Here is an 18,874-nt window from a genome sequence, read left to right on the forward strand (position 1 = left end):
AAACTAATCTAAAGTGATCTCTAGAGTGAAAACTTGTCATTGATTTTTCCTATATCTTTATACTCAGTCCCCTTTACCTTCATCCAGTGCTGGCATTTAGGGTTAATGAAAATCTTGGCCACAGGTCCCTGAGTTTGTGGAGAACCCCAAATCAGCTGAGGGCAATACCTCCCAGGCTACTGTTGTTGGCATTCAGATACAGTAGCTCATTGATGAGGGGACAGCACTAGAAACATTGCTAGCTCTCTTCCAGATGCTGGCCTGAAGCTGAGCCAGCTCCTAGGCTGACAAGCCAGTGTGATCTTTGGCTACAACAACAGAAAACTAAATAACATGAGAGATACAGCAGTCTAGGCATGGGATTCACAAGGGATTCCCACATTCTAGCCCTGTCCTGAAACTGACTCCCTCTGTTGCCTTCTATGTAACTTTCTGCTTTATTATCCCCATTTTATAAATGGAGACTGAATCTTAAATACCTCCTGGGTAAACTGTAATGATTATGTAGTTATTATGTGTAAATTCTCTACAAATGCTAAAAGTCACCAGAATTCACATAAAACCTTCCAGTGGTAGGGGACTTCATGACTCTCAAACTCCCAATGTGCTTGAACAATTGTCCCTTCCAGAACTTTTTAAAAAATGTTGACAGCCATGAATAGCCCCAAGCATGAGCAGCTGGACTCCACTGGAGTGCAGGCAGAGGGCCTAAAGAGTTCCCCTGTCCCACACTTTTTTAAAATGTGAAATGAGTCAGGTAAGGTTGAGGTATATCCCAAAGAACTAACTCCTCTCAAAATCTCCAAGGTGATCCTGGGCATAGTTAGTGGTGATCATGGTAGTTAGATGTCAGTTATGTTTGGGGGAGTGGTGAAAAATCATTTTGCAGGTATGTCCACAAATGTTAATATTGGTTTTCCCTCGACTCAAACTCTCTTGCATTTTGTTTAGCCCAATACTGCAATAGCTGGGTTTGATTTTGGCTGTTGCTATCAGAATAATCATTTTTACTTAAATTCATCACAATTTCTGATATATATTTCAGGAAGAATTATAGAAGTTCTCTGATGTTGTTAATGTTGATCACTTACATTTACATAGCAAAGATTAAAATGTTTTAAAGAAAACACAGACAGAAATCACTCCACCACTACTGAAATACAGCCACTATTTAACAGTGCCAAGCAACACTGCACAACAGGTTAAGGAAGTGAAGAATGCATCTAACTGAAGCTACAGAGAGAATTTAGATAAGCAGAATGAATGTATTTTAACCAAACTGGAATTTGGCCAGGACAGCAGGGTTATTAGCACTCCTGTGCCTACAAAAATGCACTATATTTTACTGCCAATTTGAAATAAAGCCAAACATGTAACAACAGATTCTATATTATTGTATGATCTCCAATCCTGTTGCCAAGTATGTCAGGTCTCTGACATTAAATCATGTATTTTAGAAGTTGGTTTGTAAATCTAAAACAATCTATACAATTGCTTCTTCTAAGAAAGCTTGTTTGTTAAAAGATTAGACTTCGGTCAGAGGAAAACATATGCCGATGTCCTACAGTAGTAGGAGAAAGGAATGTTATTTTAAGTAGGAAATTTCAAAAATGTAAGGAAAACTAAAATGAGAAATTTGATCTTTAATTCTGTTGACTTCACTATGTAGAACTATGATAATTTGCACCAGCTGAGTGCTTCTCCTATATGCTTTAGTAATAGAAATACAAAGAAATTCAATCTTTTTCTCCTTATTAAGTTGCATTTTCCTTAAGACCTCCTTTTGTAGTTAAATTTTCTTTAAAAAATTCTCTGTGTGTATGACGAACCCTTTTTCACTAATACCCCTTGTCTATTTCTTATCACCTCCCATTTCCATCACTAATGCTTGGCTGCCATACTGAGAAAGCTATTTGCTTCTCTCAAATTATTATATTGAAACAATGATGCAATGTGGACTCAGTGCTGAAATCCTTATTCAGGCAAAACAATGAGGGTCAAATCCTGCTTACCTTATTTCACCAAGACTACTCACACGAGTAAATGAGCAGAAGTCAGCCCTCAGAAGGTTATGAGGCTTAGCCCTGCTGACATTTAAACCATTGATTTAAATGGAAGCAGGATTAAGCCTAATGTGCTTGAAGTGAAAAGAAGGGTAAAGAGAAGCTTGTGCATTTCTTTTTTGTGATCAGTCTCACACTGAGGAGTGTTCTTGTCTGAAAAGAAGACCTCTTTGGTACACCAAGAAACAAAGAAATTCAGGCACTGCCTTCTTGTTCTTGTTTTGATTTCCATCATTATGCTACCACTAGTCTCTCTGATTTGTACTGAAGAGAGTAAATAACCATGGATTGCTGAAGTTAACATCATGTAATTTTTTTCATATAGGGAGAGCGTGGTTTTGATGGTCCAAAAGGACCTCGTGGCCAGCCGGGCACTGGCATAAAAGGTGAAAAGGTGAGCAATAAATATGTCAGGCAGTTAACAAATTGCAAAGGAATCTGAATGCAGTGGGTGTTGATATTAGCTACAAAAGATGTAATGAAGCAAAATAAAGAATTTGGTATCTACAATAGCAGCCGCACAATACTTATTTTGTGGTGAGATTTATAGCCAATAAACTGCCCCAACCAATTGTAAGATCTCTTCTTGGTAAAATTTGAGACGGTACAAAAAGTGATTGATTCTGTGGGAAAGTTAAGATCTGGAATAGAGGATGCGGGAGGGGAGAAGAGACTGTAACAGTCGTTTACAGCAGCTGACCAGCATGTGCAAAGATGTATACATGGATTCTTTAGAATCATAGAATAATAGGAGTGGAAGGGACCTCGAGAGGTCATCAAGTCCAGTCCCCTGCACTCATGGCAGGCCCAAGCACCATCTAGACCATCCCTGACTGGTGTTTGTCTAACCTGCTCTTAAAAATCTCCAGTGATGGAGATTCCAGGGCTTGGTGGTCATAGACTCAGCAGGTGAGTCTGCCGCACTATAAAACACAAGCAGGAGAAGAAGAAATGTGGAGAAGGTGTAGGGTCAGAGCCTCAGCTGGCGTATATTGAAGTAACTCCATTGGCTTCAAAGAAGCTATGCCAGTGTACACCAGCCAAGGATCTGACCCAAATTGTTTCTATATCTTTACAACGTTAAGCAATTGTACTTTGTTCAACAGGGTGAAATTGGCCCACCTGGTTTACCTGGGCCTATTGGGTTATCTGGCATTGGGATTCAAGGAGAAAAGGTGGGGTTTTAATTTTTAAAGCATTTCTGTAATATTGGGAGAATATTTTAATTTTAAAGATTAATTTTAAAATCTTTTCAGGGGGTAGAAGGCCCAAAAGGACCGCCTGGTCCAAGAGGGCCACCTGGACAAGGGCTACCTGGATCAAAGGTAAGGAAATTCACTGATGTAAGAGGTACAATGGAAATTTCTGGTTTTAGCATTAACTGTCACATATAAGAAATGGCTTAATTTTATGATGATTCTTAATAAAGTATTGAAAGTAAATAGGTACACTGATTCAGCTACAATAAGTTATTACTTTTCTGTATTAATATTATTGTAGGAAATTTGGACCCCTAACCCATTACAAGGCCTTGCTAAACCCACACAAATGCTATGTGCCTAGTTTCTTTCTATGGCCTACTGCTATCAAGAAACCTTTTGGGACTCTATATGCCAGAGACTGGGGGTTTCTACTTCATACTTGCGCTTCCATACATAGGCTGCAGGCGCTTTTGATCTCTTCCGATCTCTCCGGAAGAATATTTTATGCTTGACTGAACATCGCACCAGGCCTCACGCAGCAGTATCCCTCTTCCTGACTGCATTGCACCCCTTCCAGAGCAGCATGTCATTGTCTTAGACTGCCTTCTGCTCTTGTTGCTTGTGCTGGTTGCTTCTCCCTATATTTCATCTAATATTGTGCATTTAGAAATATTAGAAAGCAGCACAAGGTTTAATCAGGATCACATTCTTAGGTGTCAAAATTGAAGTCCAGAAGAGTTCATCCAAGAGATGGAATTGCAGGTGAAAGAGGTCACCATGAAAGCTTTTCGGACAGGAGATTTAAAGGGGCTTTCTGAAAAGAAATATCAATATGAGCAAGAAATATGGGCCTATAAAGGGGTTCACTCACCACAGAAGCACCTCCTCATGGCCAGGTGTGGCATAGTAGCAGCATACCTATATGGTACCCCCTACCACTGGTCGCTCCATCTCTGCAGTGGTCTCTCTTCCCACAGCTCGGCCCTCAGGTCATGTTTTAGTCCACCCCTTCCGGGGTAACAGAGTCCAACCTAGCTATAGTCCAGTGCCTTCACAACAGGTATTCCTTCTATCTCTGGGCTCTGAGGTCCTTATACACCTTACCTTAGGGAGTTTCAACCAACCTTCCTCGGTAGCTGGTAAGAGGAACAAGACCCTTCCTCTTACTCTCGGTTCCAGCCCAGGAACCCTGTGGCAGGCAGCCAAGATATACTCCCTCAGACTCCTTGCTGTCTCCCTGGATTGCTTCCTACCTTTTCTATCCATCAGAGAGTGACCACAGACTATTTCCCTGCAGCCCATTTCTTCTTCTTCCGCTTGTGTTTTATAGTGCGGCAGACTCACTTGCTGAGTCTATGACCGCCAAGCTCTGGACACTATAGATTAATTCTTGAATTAAAGTCTTTCACCTTTCCCAGTATGCTAAAAGAATTGTAATTTTTTTTATGAGGACCCATTTTTCTGATGCTTTTACTAGATGTTGCAGTGAAAATGTTGATACTTTAAGGCCTCTATGTTTTTCATACAATACCCCCTTTCAATGGTACACTCTATACTCCTAAAGGAGACGATCAACTGTTTACTAGACCTTGCATGGCCAACATAATCCATCTTTATGTTTGAATCTAATAAACAAATTACTATTTAAGCCACAATGCCAGTTAAAATTCTAAATAGACCCACTTCACATTCTCTCTCAAGGCCTTGGAGTATATCAGCATTTTCAAATCTTGGGCACATTTCACAGAATCTTTTTCCCTTCGTTTCTTTTGCCCATATTTCTTGCCATTCCTCTGAGTCATTTTTAATTAGTTTTCTAAACTAAAGTTTACTTAAAGGGATCTCTAAATCAGATTGCTCACGTTTGACAGCATTTTTTGCCACTTGGTCTGCCAGCTCATTGCCCACTGCCCTACATGCACTGGAATCCATGCCATTATTATGATTACACCCAACTACATCAATTCTGTTAACAGTAATATTTCAATAAATATATCATTTCTGCTATCTGAAGTGCTGTTTCTGATCACCAGTAGTCTTGATAACGGATCAGACAGGATGACTATGGCAGCTGGCACACCTCTATACCCAATTTAATGCCAGCATTATCCCTGCCTGTTCGGCTGTCAAAACATCTACAAAATTTGATAGCCTCACAGCTTTCTTGAATGAAGGAATGCAGAATGTTGTTCCCACTCTTCCTGTTCTTTGGCGCCATGAGTATGCATACGGTGGTAGCATCTCACTTATCAGAAACCATATTGATATGCCATATCTTGCACGTTTAACACTCCTTTTCCCTTAATTTTATTATACAATTCCATATCTATCTTAAGAGGTATAATTTTCCAATTATTATGCATTTTCCCAAAGTGCTAGATTAACCTCTTTTTGGTCTTTCTTTTCACTAAGATCATTTGTCCATGCTTTAACCCTACTTACATGAGGCATTTTTGCCTTACACATTGACCACTTAATTCCCAGCATTTATCATATATTAGCTGGGTGTTTCCATCTTCTACATTTCCAGTGACTTTAGCCAAAAAGGTCAAATCCAAAGCTTCATTTTTAAAGTAACAGGCATTTCACCCACAGCTATCTGCAGTACATACAGCAGCTTTGTTATGAAGGCACCACATGCAATTTGCAATACCTGAGCTTGGACTGAGTCAAGCTTTCTCAAATTTGTTTTTGATGCCAAACTGAAAACCTGGCACCCATACTCAATAATTTGTCTTCTTAGCGTTCTGAGTAGCATTACCACTGCTTTTTTATCTGCACCACAGGGGGTTCCAGAAATACTTCTAAGTCGTTTGAATCTGCCTTTCCATTTATCTCTAATGTCAATATGATCCTTCCAAGTGAGCTTGCTATCAAATACTACACCTAAAAATTTGAAAGCTTTTAACTATACTTATTTGCTGTCCATTATAGATACAATTTATAATCTTTTTACATTTTCCTTTTTGTGAATATTATTCCTTTGGTTTTATCAATTGAGAATTTAAAATCCCATGTTTCCCCATTCTACACACTTCATGAGTGCTTCATTTACTCTTAAGCAGCTATTTTATGGTTTATGGTTTTGGCCATATGGTCATATAGCAGCAAATAAAGTGATGCCTATTCCTACACTCATCTCTTTTGGAAGATCATTTACCAAGATGTTGAATAAAGTAGGACTGATGACACTCTCCTGTGAAGTGCCATTTGTAAGTGTATATATACTGGAGTAGGCTTTCCCTACTCTGACCTGCATAGTTCTTTTACTTGAGAAATCCCTTCTACCCCTATACATTCTTCCTTTTATACCCATGGTAGCCACTTTATGAAGTTAACCCTCCCTCTATATCATAATTTTTTCAATATCCAGAAAAGTGATTATAAATTCTTTAATTCTTTTACCTTTTTATTCTTCAGTTTCTATCCTTACAATATGGTCAGTTGTGCACCTTCCCCTCCTAAACTCACTCTGCTTGCTACCTAGGAGTCTGTTTCTCTCAAAGTATGAAACCAATCTCTCAGTTATCATTTTTACCATTTCAAACGTGCTGTAAGCGCAGTTAGACTACATGCATCAGGTCTGGATCACAGCTTTCCTAGTTTCCTTACTGGAACAATAACCACATGCTTCCAGCCTATTGGTTCCTCACCTTTTCCTCATATACTACTGTACAATTTTAGTACCACTCTCAGTCTTCTTTCAGGTTGGTGTTTACAGCTGCTTTCTCCTACAAATTTCCTGGCTTTATAATTGCCACCAGCCGGACTTCATTATCAGTTAAGCCTGGCCTTCTGTCTCTTGCAGGTACTACCAGGTATGTTAATTGGCTTTCAGATCCACATTAACCCCTTCATGGTCCCAGTAACCCCATCACAGGTGAATCCTTTCACATCATTAGGAGTTTGATATGGTTATAACAGGTTTAGCAATCTCTATCAGGTAAAGAAAAGTAACTAGGGAACAGCAGAGCGCTTCTCACACATTTGGAATGATTAATAGCAGGGATATGCTCTACTCATGATATAAAGAGACAAGAGTAAAGTGTATTTGAAAGTCAGATGTGCTCTCAAAATGTCTGCTACATTATTCATACATTTACAGCATTCATCAGGTCCAGTGACAAGTTTCCCAAGAAAGGATGAAGTAGACAATACACTGGAGAAGCTAGCCCTTTAGGTCAAAATTTAAAAAAGCTAGGACTTCAAATAATGCATTTTTATTAAGCTGAATGCTCTTTCTGTAAATGTAAGCTACCAAGAAAATGTAGTCTTATCTTTCTGGTGTTAAAGCTCTTCAAAAACATTTTCCGTTTAAGGGAGAACAAGGCTTGCCAGGAGAAACTGGAGCTCCGGGAGAAAGAGGTCCTGGGGAACCTGGTTCAAAGGTATGCTGTTAATAAAGAGCTCTTTCCTTCTCCTAAATTACTTAAGCACTTTTGAAAATCCCACCTGTAGGCACTAAAACATCGATTTAAGAGCTAAACTTTAAACTCCTATTTTTGAAAACTTTGGCCACTAACTTTTAACGGCATCCAAAAATGTATGTTTTAAAATGTTATTAGCACTATACGCTTGCAGACAAATTCCATAGGGCTGAAACAATCCAGATGCCTAGCCAATACGTAGGCTTCAGTGGTGCTTAGGCCTCATTCAGCCTGGCTGCACAACCACTGTGCACAAGAGTAAGGGGGCATAGGAGCTACCTTAGTGCCCAGCACAGGCTAGCCACATCAGCAGACCCTGAGCAGCAAGGGGAGTGCAGTAGCCATGGGCTGTTACTCTCCCTCTTAGAAAAGTGGATAGGGAGTGACTGGACAGAACCTTGGCTCTGCCCGCAGCTCACCAGCTAATAAATCAGAGCTGGCACAGAGGGGGAAGTAAGTTATGTCAGCAAAAAGGGGGGCATGGATCATTGTCCATGTCACACTCTCCATCAGTACCCAGCCCAAGCTGGGGAAGCTAATGATCCAACCAGCAGACCAAATTTGGTGATGAATCCTGGTCATGTGCCACCTGAGGCATGTTGCGCATATGCTAAGAAGATGTTCCCTGTGACACACAGGGGAAGCAGCAACCGGATTGTGACCGTCAGTCTAAAACTATGTGAGATCAAAATCAGTCATTGATGGACAGATGAATACAAAATATATAGCTAGGGTTTTTTTGAATTTACAAAGGTTTATCTGAATCCAAAATTACCACATTTAATCTGAATCCTAATATATCAGCTCAGATCCTTAGGTAGTGTAAATTGGCCTCGCTCAATTGACTCAGTGGAACTATGCTGATTTATATTAGCTGAAGACTGGGCTCATCATATCATATTAAGCTCAGTGCTAGTATTTACTTAAAATACTGCCACTTTTATTAGTTAAATAATAGGATAGTGACTTTTTAAATAAAAGTACATTGAATATAAATATGGAGAGTTAATAACTAACATTCATTACATAATTTATCCTTAATATACAATGTATGCTCTTAATAATCAGTTAGTACAGTATTTCCTGATCCTTCCTTCCTTCCGTGTCTGGAATTCAGAGAAGTTCTGTGTACAGAATGACTGCAAGATTTGATCTCATATGCCTAAAGGTTTTTCTTGCAAAAAAATTAGGAGCCTTTTAAAAAAAAAAGAGGTTTCCCTGATTATAAGAGATAATGGTACTATAGTTACATTTAAGATATGGACGTGTTTTTATTTATCTCCATTATTTATTTCAGGGTGAGCCAGGTTCTTCAGGACTAGCAGGTCTGCCTGGTCTTCCAGGGGAAGATGGAGCCCCAGGACAAAAGGTTTGTGTGTTTCTTTGTCCTCAACTTTCCCCTTCCTCCCTCAGCTCACGTACTGCTTGACCCATCCCTCATACTGATACCCTGGTCCAGCAGAGAGCCCTCCATGGAGTCTGGGACAAAGGGATTGACACTGCTGAGGAAGGGATGAGCACTTTCCTCATGGAGAAAGGGAGATCCAGGTGCAGTGATGACCTTACACATGTATGCTGAAAAGTCTCAATGAGGTTCTGTAATGGGGTACACTCACCACTGAGTCAGGAGATTAGCTCTCACCCAGTCTGGTGTCCCATCCTTTGATTGCTCACACCATGGACTATGGTTTCTCTCTCTCTGTGGACTCAGGGTCCTCTCTCTTTGTGACTCAGCCCTCCGTCCAGGTCACTGTCCAGTCCTCCCCTTCCAGGGTACCAAAGTCCCTCTGGACCAACAGTCTGCACACTGTCCCAGGCAGTCCTCCGTGCCAATTCTAAACTTATGCCACTTTCCCAGTGGCTGGTACACAAACACGGGCCCACCCGCTATGCCAGGTTTCAGCCCAGTGACCCTATGCCTAGCAACCAGTCTGCTCAATTCCAGACACTGTTGCTATTTCTCTGGACCACTTTCAACCTAGCCTTGCTCAAGCCTTTCTTACCCAAAACCCTCTGGGTTGACCGTCATTTCAGGGCCCAGACCCCAGGGCTTATGGTCCCTGCTGGTTTTCATCCTTTCCAAAGAATGATTGCAGACTATCTACCTGCAGCCCCCTTCTTTTTCTTCTTTTGTATGGCGAAGCAGACTTTATTGAATAGTTTATACTTGCCACCAACTACAGTTCCTCGTTACTTAGCCGTTTATAGTCTCTCTCTCTGCCCTGTGTCTTTCAGGTAATGTAACAGTGCCTTTTAATAATGCCCCATTTCCCCAATGTTTTTACTAAATAACAATGTAATTTTTGTTACCTTAAAATGTTCAAATTCCTCAAAGTTTCTCCCTTTCTTTATCAAAGACCTTACATACCTATAAAAGGTCATCAATTGTTTTGTTCACCCTACAGAACCCATATAGTCCATTGGGTCTATTTATTCAAAAAAATATTTCCATTTAAGCCACAATGGCCAGATAGTGCTCTAAACTAAAACACTTCATTAGGCCTGTCCCTGCCCTGATGTATGTTATTAGCCTCAACTGTAGCAGCCCCCTTCTGCTCCAAACTTCCTGGCTTTAGACAAGCTCAGCCTCCCCTGCCCAGCTGGGCTTCATCATCAGTTAGCCTTTATCAGTCCCTGTCTCTTCCCCAGGTGCAGTCTATATGATTAATTGGCCCCTTCTGAGCCACCTTAATCCCATCACAGGTCCACAATTATTAACAGGGCTTTCCATGTTGCCAATGATATCAGAATTTGATATGAGATAAGGCACAATTTCTCTCTTATACCTTGGATTAAGTAATGCTGCCACCACCAAGTGATTTAAACAAACATTTAGGGAGGGCCACTTGGAGCCCTACCTTCCCCAAATATCCCACCAAGCCCCTACACCCCCTTTCCTGGGGAGGCTTGAGAATAATATCCTCACAAATTGGTACAGGTGAACACAGACCCAAACCCTTGGATCCTAAAACGATGAAAAGTCAATCAGGTTCTTAAAAGAAGAATTTTAATTAAAGAAAAGGTAAAAGAATTACCTCTGTAAAATCGGGATGGTAAGTATTTTACAGAATAACAAAAGACTCAAGAACATAGAGGATCTCCCCTCTAGGGAAAACCTTAAAGTTACAAATCCAGGGATAAACCTCCCTCTAGACAAAACCTCCCTCTAGACAAGGAAAATCACAAGCCAAAATAAAAGTAAGCTAACGCATTCCCTTATTATTACTTACTAATTCTAATTGAGTTGGATTGCTTGCCTTCTTGATCTGTCTCCAGCAAGCACACAGAACAGACAGACAAAGAACAGACAAAACAAAGCCCTTCCCCCTCCCCAGATTTGAAAGTATCTTGTCCCCTTATTGGTCCTTTTGGTCAGGTGCCAGCTAGATTACCTGAGATTCTTAACCCTTTACAGGTAAAAGGATTTTGTGCCTCTGGCCAGGAGGGATTTTATAGTACCGTATACAAAAAGGTGGTTACCCTTCCCTTTATATTTATGACAGTGCTTTTTTTCTTTCTCAAAAATAAATTAATTAATGAATTAATTAATTTTTGGGGAGGGGAGGTTCAAAATTCTCAGCCCAAAAGTATATTTTGAGGGAAATCTTTCACAGAAATATATTCAGCCATTTTTTGAGTTACCTGTTGTCAGGGGACCAGGTTGTAGGCAGTCAGGCCTAGTTGTCAGAGCCGACATGCCAGAGCCAAGGGTTCAGAGAGTCAGAGCCAAGAAGCAGAGCTAAGGGTCAGAACTGTGTTATCTGGAGTCATGAAAAGCAGGAACAGGGCTGGTTCCAAGGCAGGAGCAAGGCTAGGACAGGACTGGAACAAGGCCAGGTGCAGAGCAGGGTCGAGGCTGGAGGAAGGCAGGAGCAGGGCTAGGAATGAGGCAAGCAGAGGAAGGCAGAAAATCTGTGGGCATTTGTGCTGAGCAGCCAGTGCTTTGCCATTGCTGTTGGGCTTATAAATCAGGCTGCTGATCCTGCAGCCAACAGGCACTGCGATTAATCAGGCAGTTCTAGGGCAGTGCAGCTGAATCTATTACTTTCCTAGTAGCGAAGTTAGCAAGGGAGGAGGCCAGTATTCTTCTTGGCCCCAAATGGTTATTGGCCAAAAGCTGCGGTGCGGAGAGGAGTGGAATTAAGCAGGAAGTTTTCCCCAGATTCGGGTTTGCTGATGCATTGATTTAAGAATTTGGGCAGACAACCAGACTTTATCGCCTATAGTGAAGGCCTGGTTCTCAGAAAAAGTAAGAATGTCATCCAGGTAAATAATAATGAATCAGTCCAGCATGTCAATGAAGGTACTGGAGGGTTGCTGGGGTATGGCATAGACTGAACAGCATGATCAAATACTCAAAGTGACCATAGTTTGCATGGAAAGTCGTATTCCACTCGTCTCCCTCTCACACACACTAGGTTATAGGCCCCGCTCAGGTCTAGTTTTGTGAAAATTCGAGTGGAGTGCAGTTAATCTAAGAGTTCGTGGACAGAGCCACCCAGAGGATTCAGGGGGTCTGGGGCAAAGCAGGGGAGCGGACATAAAAAAAGGCGCCACCCGCTGCAGTGCTTGTACTCACCGGGTGGAGCTCCGAGTCTGCGGTGGCAGGTCCTTCACTGGCTCCGGGTCTTCCGCGGCACTGAAGGACCCCCGCCGCTGAAGTGCTGCCGAAGTCCCGGAGCGACATGAAGGACCCCCCGCCACCTTTACTGCCGGGTGAGTAAAAATTAAAAAGCGCCTCTAGCCAGGAAAGGGATTCTTGGCCAGGGCTCGCGGGTGCCCTGCGGGGCCCGGGGCCTGGGGCAAATTGCCCCACTTGCCCCCCACTCCGGGCAGCCCTGTTCGTGGATGACAGGAAGCAGGGATATCAGTTCTGAATAGTCACCTTGTTGAGTGCCCAGTAATCAATGCAGGGCCTCAAGGGGCCATCCTTCTTCTTAACAAAGAAGATCGGGGCCCCACCAGACATGTGGATGGATGGATAAGCCCCTTCTGTAGGTTTTCTTGCAGATAGGTACGAAGAGCCTGAAGTTCTGGTTCAGAGAGGCATATATATGACCGAAGGGAACCTTGGCTCCAGGCTGAAGGTCCATCAGGCAGTCATAAGTTCATTGTGTTTCCTTTGTCAGTGTTTCCTTTGACAAATATAGTTTCTCTATAATACTGCGACACGTTATGACTTTCAAGTACATTATTTCTACATACCTGGAAAAATAGTCTATGCCCCTGAGAGACATAGCTATGCCAACCTAACCTCCAGTGTAAATAATGCTACTGCCTCTTGGGGCGGTGGATTACCTACACCAATGGGAAAGCCCCTCTGGTCGGCATAGGTAGTGTCTACACTGAAGTGCAACAGCAGTGCCGCCGAAGCATTTTCAGTGTGTAGACATACTCTAAGGCCTGGTCTACACTAACCCCCCAATTCGAACTAAGGTACGCAACTTCAGCTACGTGAATAACGTAGCTGAAGTTCGAAGTACCTTAGTTCAAACTTACCTCGGTCCACACGCGGCAGGCAGGCTCCCCCGTCGACTTCGCGGTACTCCTCTCGCCGAGCTGGAGTACCGCAGTCGATGGCGAGCACTTCCGGGTTCGACTTATCTCGTCCAGACAAGACGCGATAAGTCAAACCCAGAAGTTCAATTTGCTTGCCGCCGAACTACCAGGTAGTGTAGACCTACCCTAAGACACTTTAATGCACTAGTTCAGGGGCGGGCAAACTTTTTCACCTGAGGGCCACATCGGGTTTCCAAAATTGTATGGAGGGCCAGTTAGGGGAGGTTGTGCCTCCCCAAACAATCAGGCATAGCCCGGCCCCGCCCCTTATCCGACACCCCCCACCCCCGTTTCTCACCCCATTATGGCCCCCCCGGGACTCCTGCCCCATCCAACCCCCCCTGTCCCCTGACAGCCACCCTGGGACCCCTGCCCCATCCATCCCTCCCTGTTCCCTGCCCTCTCACCACCCCAACCCCTATCCACACCCCCATCCCCTGACCACCGCCCCAAACTCCCCTGCCCTCTATCCAACCCCCCCCCACCCCGCTCCTTGCTCCCTTACTGCGCTGCCTGGAGCACCAGTGGCTGGCGGCACTACAGCCACGCTGCCCAGAGCACCAGGACAGGCAGCCACGCCGCCGCGCAGCACAGAGCACCGGGTCAGGCCACAGATCTGCAAGAGCCCCACCGCCCAGAGCATTGCGCCAGCAGCGCAGCGAGCTGAGGCTGTTGGGGAGGGGGAACAGCAAGGGAAGAGTTGGGGCCTAGCCTCCCGGGCAAGGAGCTCAAGGGCCGGGCAGGAGGGTCCCTTGGGCCAGATGTGGCCCGCGGGCCGTAGTTTGCCCACCTCTGCACTTGTTGCTCTAGCTATTACCAGCTCAGGTAAAGTATGTTATGCAAGGGGCCACCTAGTGGCTAAACATTACAATAAAGTTTGCATTACATATTTAAAAATAATGTACTGAGCATGACATCATTTATCACCAGAAACATGTCACCTTGTGCATCCCTGCAAGAGTTCATAAATGAGGCTGTCTGAAAACCTGAGGCCCTATTGAAGTCAATGGGAGTTTTGTCATTGACTTTAAAGGGGCCAGGATTCCACTCCTGCTCCTTCTGAGCTGCAGTTTATTCAAACTAATTCAGAATTTATCTTATAACAAATGTATATACAAACTCTTCTGAGGTATCTCTTACTCTGAGTAAGCAATGCAGGACCTGCTACCTGGGTATACAGTTTCTATGACTAAAGAGAGGACTTCTGTCTCCAGCCTTACAACTTAATAATAAAACTAATTAAAAATACAACTAAATTCAAGTGCTGATTTGATTTTTTCATTACAGGGGGAGCCAGGAGTACCTGGCCTTCGAGGTCCCGAGGGTGCCCCAGGGATTGGAATACAGGGTGAGAAGGTAAGAATTCCTTGTGAAAATTAAAGTTAGCAAATGCAATGCTCAGGGAATAGATTTGTCACAGTTTTCCCCATTTGGTGGAGTATAAATAAACCCAGTGAAGAAAAAGTGCACTGTGTGATTTTATGAATGATACTGTGAAATAGGCTGACTGCAGAGTTGGTTTCAGTCTTAGCTCAATAAAAAAAATGTAGTGAAACTGATAAAATACAATTAAAGGCAAGTTTTCATTGTGGAGCTGAGCAGCCCAACAATCCAGTAGCAATACAACCCACTGCTACAGGCTCCAATCCTGCAGATCCTCAGATATGTGAGCCCTTGCTCAGATTGAGTAATCCTTACTCAGACGAGTAGCAAATAGATGTTTGTATGAAACACTTCTGATCATTCTCTAGCAATCCCTCTGGACACCTGAAAAAATTGTGTTGACAGTGTCTGGATGAAGCTAGAATCTTTACATAGATTGAGGGTCACCATAACAATAAATTTTAAGGGCTAAGGGAAAGTGAAGTATGGCGATTACTGTATCTAAGATGAATTCAAAAGTTTTCCTCTCTAGGAAATATATTTAGGTGATATCCTACAGGGTAAAGAGACCATTATGGCTGGGGCTGGAACTTTCCAGAATTTCAAATGTTTAGGTTTTCTGAACCACTATCTCATGTGTATTTTTGTTATAACTGTGTTCTAATAATGGTTAGAATGTGTTAATAGTTATCCCTTTACAACCTACACTCGATCTTAGCATTTTTCTGTCTAGAAGTATATAAATAGATTAATCAGAGTGAGTGTTCTGACTTGTAATTTTCCTTGACAGACAAAAAGATGTATAAAGAAAAGACGGTTACTCACCGTTGTAACTGTTGTTCTTCGAGATGTGTTGCTCATATCCATTCCATTAGGTGTGTGCGCGCCGCGTGCACGATCGTCGGAAGATTTTTACCCTAGCAACACCGGCGGGTCGGCTGTGGAGCCCCCTAGAGTGGCGCCTTCATGGCGCTGAATATATACCCCAGCCGACCCGGCGCCCCCTCAGTTCCTTCTTGCCGGCTACTCCGACAGTGGGGACGGAGGGCGGGTTTGGAATGGATATGAGCAACACATCTCGAAGAACAACAGTTACAACGGTGAGTAACCGTCTTTTCTTCTTCGAGTGCTTGCTCATATCCATTCCATTAGGTGACTCCCAAGCCCAACTTAGGTGGTGGGGTCGGAGTGAGACATTGCTGCGTGCAAAACCGCTGATCCAAAGGCAGCATCGTCCCTGGACTGCTGCACTAGTGCATAGTGTTCTGTAAACGTGTGGACTGACGACCAAACCGCAGCTCTACAAATGTCCTGGATCGGAACTTGCGCCAGGAAAGCCGTCGAGGACGCTTGGGCCCTCGTGGAGTGAGCGGTGAGGTGTGGTGCTGAGACACCTGCCAGGTCGTAGCAAGTCCGGATGCAAGACGTAATCCAGGAGGATAGGCGTTGTGAGGAGACCGGTGAGCCTTTCATTCGGTCGGCCACTGCAACGAAGAGTTGCGTCGTCTTTCTAAAGTGCTTTGTGCGGTCAATATAGAAGGCCAGGGCCCTTCGCACGTCCAGGGAATGCAAACGTTGATCCTGGCGAGTAGCATGTGGTTTAGGGTGAAAAACCGGGAGAAATATATCCTGGTTGATATGAAATGGAGAAACCACTTTAGGGAGAAAGGCAGGATGTGGACGAAGCTGCACTTTATCCTTGTGGAAAACTGTGTAAGGGGGCTCGGATGTAAGCGCCCTGAGTTCAGAAACGCGCCTTGCTGAGGTGATGGCTACGAGGAAGGCTGTCTTCCAGGACAGGTACAGAAGTGAACAGGTGGCCAGTGGCTCGAATGGAGGACCTGTGAGCTTGGAGAGAACCAGGTTGAGGTCCCACGTCGGAACGGGCTGACGTTGTTGTGGGTACATCCGGTCCAAGCCCTTGAGGAATCTAACGACCATTGGGTTAGAGAATACCGAGGACGCGAGTTCCCCTGGATGGAAGGCCGATATAGCGGCCAGGTGAACTCTAATTGAAGATATCGCCAACCCTTGCTGTTTTAGGGAGAGGAGATATTCCAAAATAAGAGGAATAGGTGCGTGCAATGGGGACGTGGCTCGTTGTTCGCACCAACAGGAGAACCGCTTCCACTTGGCCAAGTATGTGGTCCGTGTTGAAGGCTTCCTACTGCTCAGCAGAATCTGTTGGACAGAGTGTGAACACTGTTGCTCTGCCTGGGTGAACCATGGAGCAGCCACGCCGTGAGGTGGAGTGATTGCAGGTCGGGGTGACGCAGCCGGCCGTGGTTCTGCGTGAGGAGATCCGGATACAACGGAAGCGGGATCGGTGTCTGAACCGAGAGTTCCAGCAGCGTGGTGTACCAATGTTGTCTCGGCCACGCTGGAGCGACCAGAATTACCTGTGCCTGGTCTCTGCGCAATTTGAGCAGTACCTTGTGGACCAGAGGAAACGGAGGGAAGGCATAAAACAGGTGGTCTTTCCAGGGAAGGAGAAACGCATCCGAGAGGGAGCCTGGGGCTCGACCTTGCAGGGAGCAGAACACGTGGCACTTCCTGTTGTCTCGAGATGCAAACAGGTCTATCTGGGGAAACCCCCACTTCTGGAAGACGGAATGTATGATGTCCGGACGGATAGACCACTCGTGCGTTTGAAAGGACCTGCTGAGTCGGTCCGCTAAAGTGTTCTGGACTCCAGGGAGGAACGATGCCGTGAGATGGATTGAGTGGGCGATGCAGAAGTCCCACAGGCGAATGGCCTCTTGGCATAGAATTGACGAACGTGCTCCTCCTTGCTTGTTGATGTAAAACATGGCCGTGGTGTTGTCGGTGAGAACTAACACACAGCGGCCCCGTAGGAGATTGAGAAATGCCTGGCACGCCAGGCGCACCGCCATCAGTTCCCGAACATTGATATGTAGGGCTAGCTGAGGTGCAGCCCACAGGCCCTGGGTATGGTGCTCGTTGAGATGGGCGCCCCAACCCAGAGATGAAGCGTCTGTGACCAGGTGCAGAGAGGGTTGTGGGGCGTGAAACGGCATCCCTTCGCAAACCACATTGTGATCTAGCCACCATGTGAGGGAGGTCAGGACCGAGTTCGGGATTGTGACCACCATATTCAGGCTGTCCCGATGTGGGCGGTATATTGATGACACCCAGGTCTGGAGTGGGCGAAGCCGAAGTCTGGCATGCCTGGTTACGTACGTGCAGGAAGCCATGTGACCCAGCAGGGTAAGGCACGACCTCACCGTGGTAGTTGGGAAGGCTTTGAGTCCTTGGATGAGGCTCGTGATGGTGCAAAAGCGATTGTCTGGCAGGATGGCTTGTGCGCGTCTGGAGTCTAGAACCGCACCGATGAATTCTATTCTCTGGGTAGGTTCTAGAGTGGATTTGTCCTTGTTGAGTAGGATACCCAACTTGTTGAATGTGCGCACTATTATGTGGACGTGATCGCGAACTTGTTCCTTGGTGCGACCGCGTACCAGCCAGTCGTCTAGGTACGGGAACACTTGTATCCCTTGCCGACGAAGGTACGCTGCCACGACAGCCATACATTTCGTGAAGACCCGTGGGGCCGAAGATAGGCCGAAGGGAAGGACTGCAAATTGGTAGTGCACCCTGTTTACCACGAATCGGAGGAAGCGTCTGTGAGGCGGGTAAATAGCAACGTGAAAGTATGCGTCTTTCATGTCGAGGGCGGCAAACCAGTCTCCAGGATCGAGGGAAGGGATAATGGCCCCCAGAGAGACCATGCGGAACTTCAACTTTACTACGAATTTGTTGAGTCCGCGCAAGTCCAAGATGGGTCGCAGACCTCCTTTGGACTTGGGGATGAGGAAGTAACGGGAATAGAATCCCCTGCCCCTTGAATCCACTGGAACCTCCTCTATGGCCCCCATGGCGAGGAGCGTAGAGACTTCCTGTATAAGAAGTTGCTCGTGAGAAGGGTCCCTGAAGAGGGACGGGGAAGGGGGGGAGGAGGGGGGAAAAGAAGAAAACTGGATAGCGTATCCCCTCTCCACCGTGCGGAGGACCCAACGGTCCGAAGTTATAAGGGACCAAGCACGGTGGAAGTGGGAGAGGCGATCCCGAAAGGAGGGGGCTGGATCCTGGGGGATGACTGGGGCGCCGTCCTCGACCGCACCTTCAAAAGTTCTGCCTGGGGCCTGAAGGTGGTCTAGGTGGCCCCTGGTTCTGGCCAGGTTGAGGGCCGGTCCACCTTCTTCTACCACCTCGCCCTCGC

General features: G+C 45.0%; 1 protein-coding gene across 4 annotated transcripts in view; it reads left to right on the plus strand.

Annotated features, from left to right (window-relative positions):
• Positions 1-18,874, plus strand: part of LOC101943187 (collagen alpha-1(XXVIII) chain-like) — a 68,786-nt gene that overhangs the window by 24,482 nt on the left and 25,430 nt on the right. For all 4 annotated transcript variants that reach the window (XM_024114835.3, XM_065560726.1, XM_065560727.1 and 1 more), the window contains 6 exons: positions 2,389-2,457; positions 3,170-3,238; positions 3,320-3,388; positions 7,585-7,653; positions 8,990-9,061; positions 14,539-14,607. In XM_024114835.3, coding sequence (XP_023970603.2) covers positions 2,389-2,457; positions 3,170-3,238; positions 3,320-3,388; positions 7,585-7,653; positions 8,990-9,061; positions 14,539-14,607 — 417 coding nt within the window. The remainder of the gene's footprint in view (positions 1-2,388; positions 2,458-3,169; positions 3,239-3,319; positions 3,389-7,584; positions 7,654-8,989; positions 9,062-14,538; positions 14,608-18,874) is intronic.

This window comes from Chrysemys picta, chromosome 11, assembly GCF_011386835.1.
Source record: "Chrysemys picta bellii isolate R12L10 chromosome 11, ASM1138683v2, whole genome shotgun sequence".
NCBI classification, from domain to species: domain Eukaryota; kingdom Metazoa; phylum Chordata; order Testudines; family Emydidae; genus Chrysemys; species Chrysemys picta.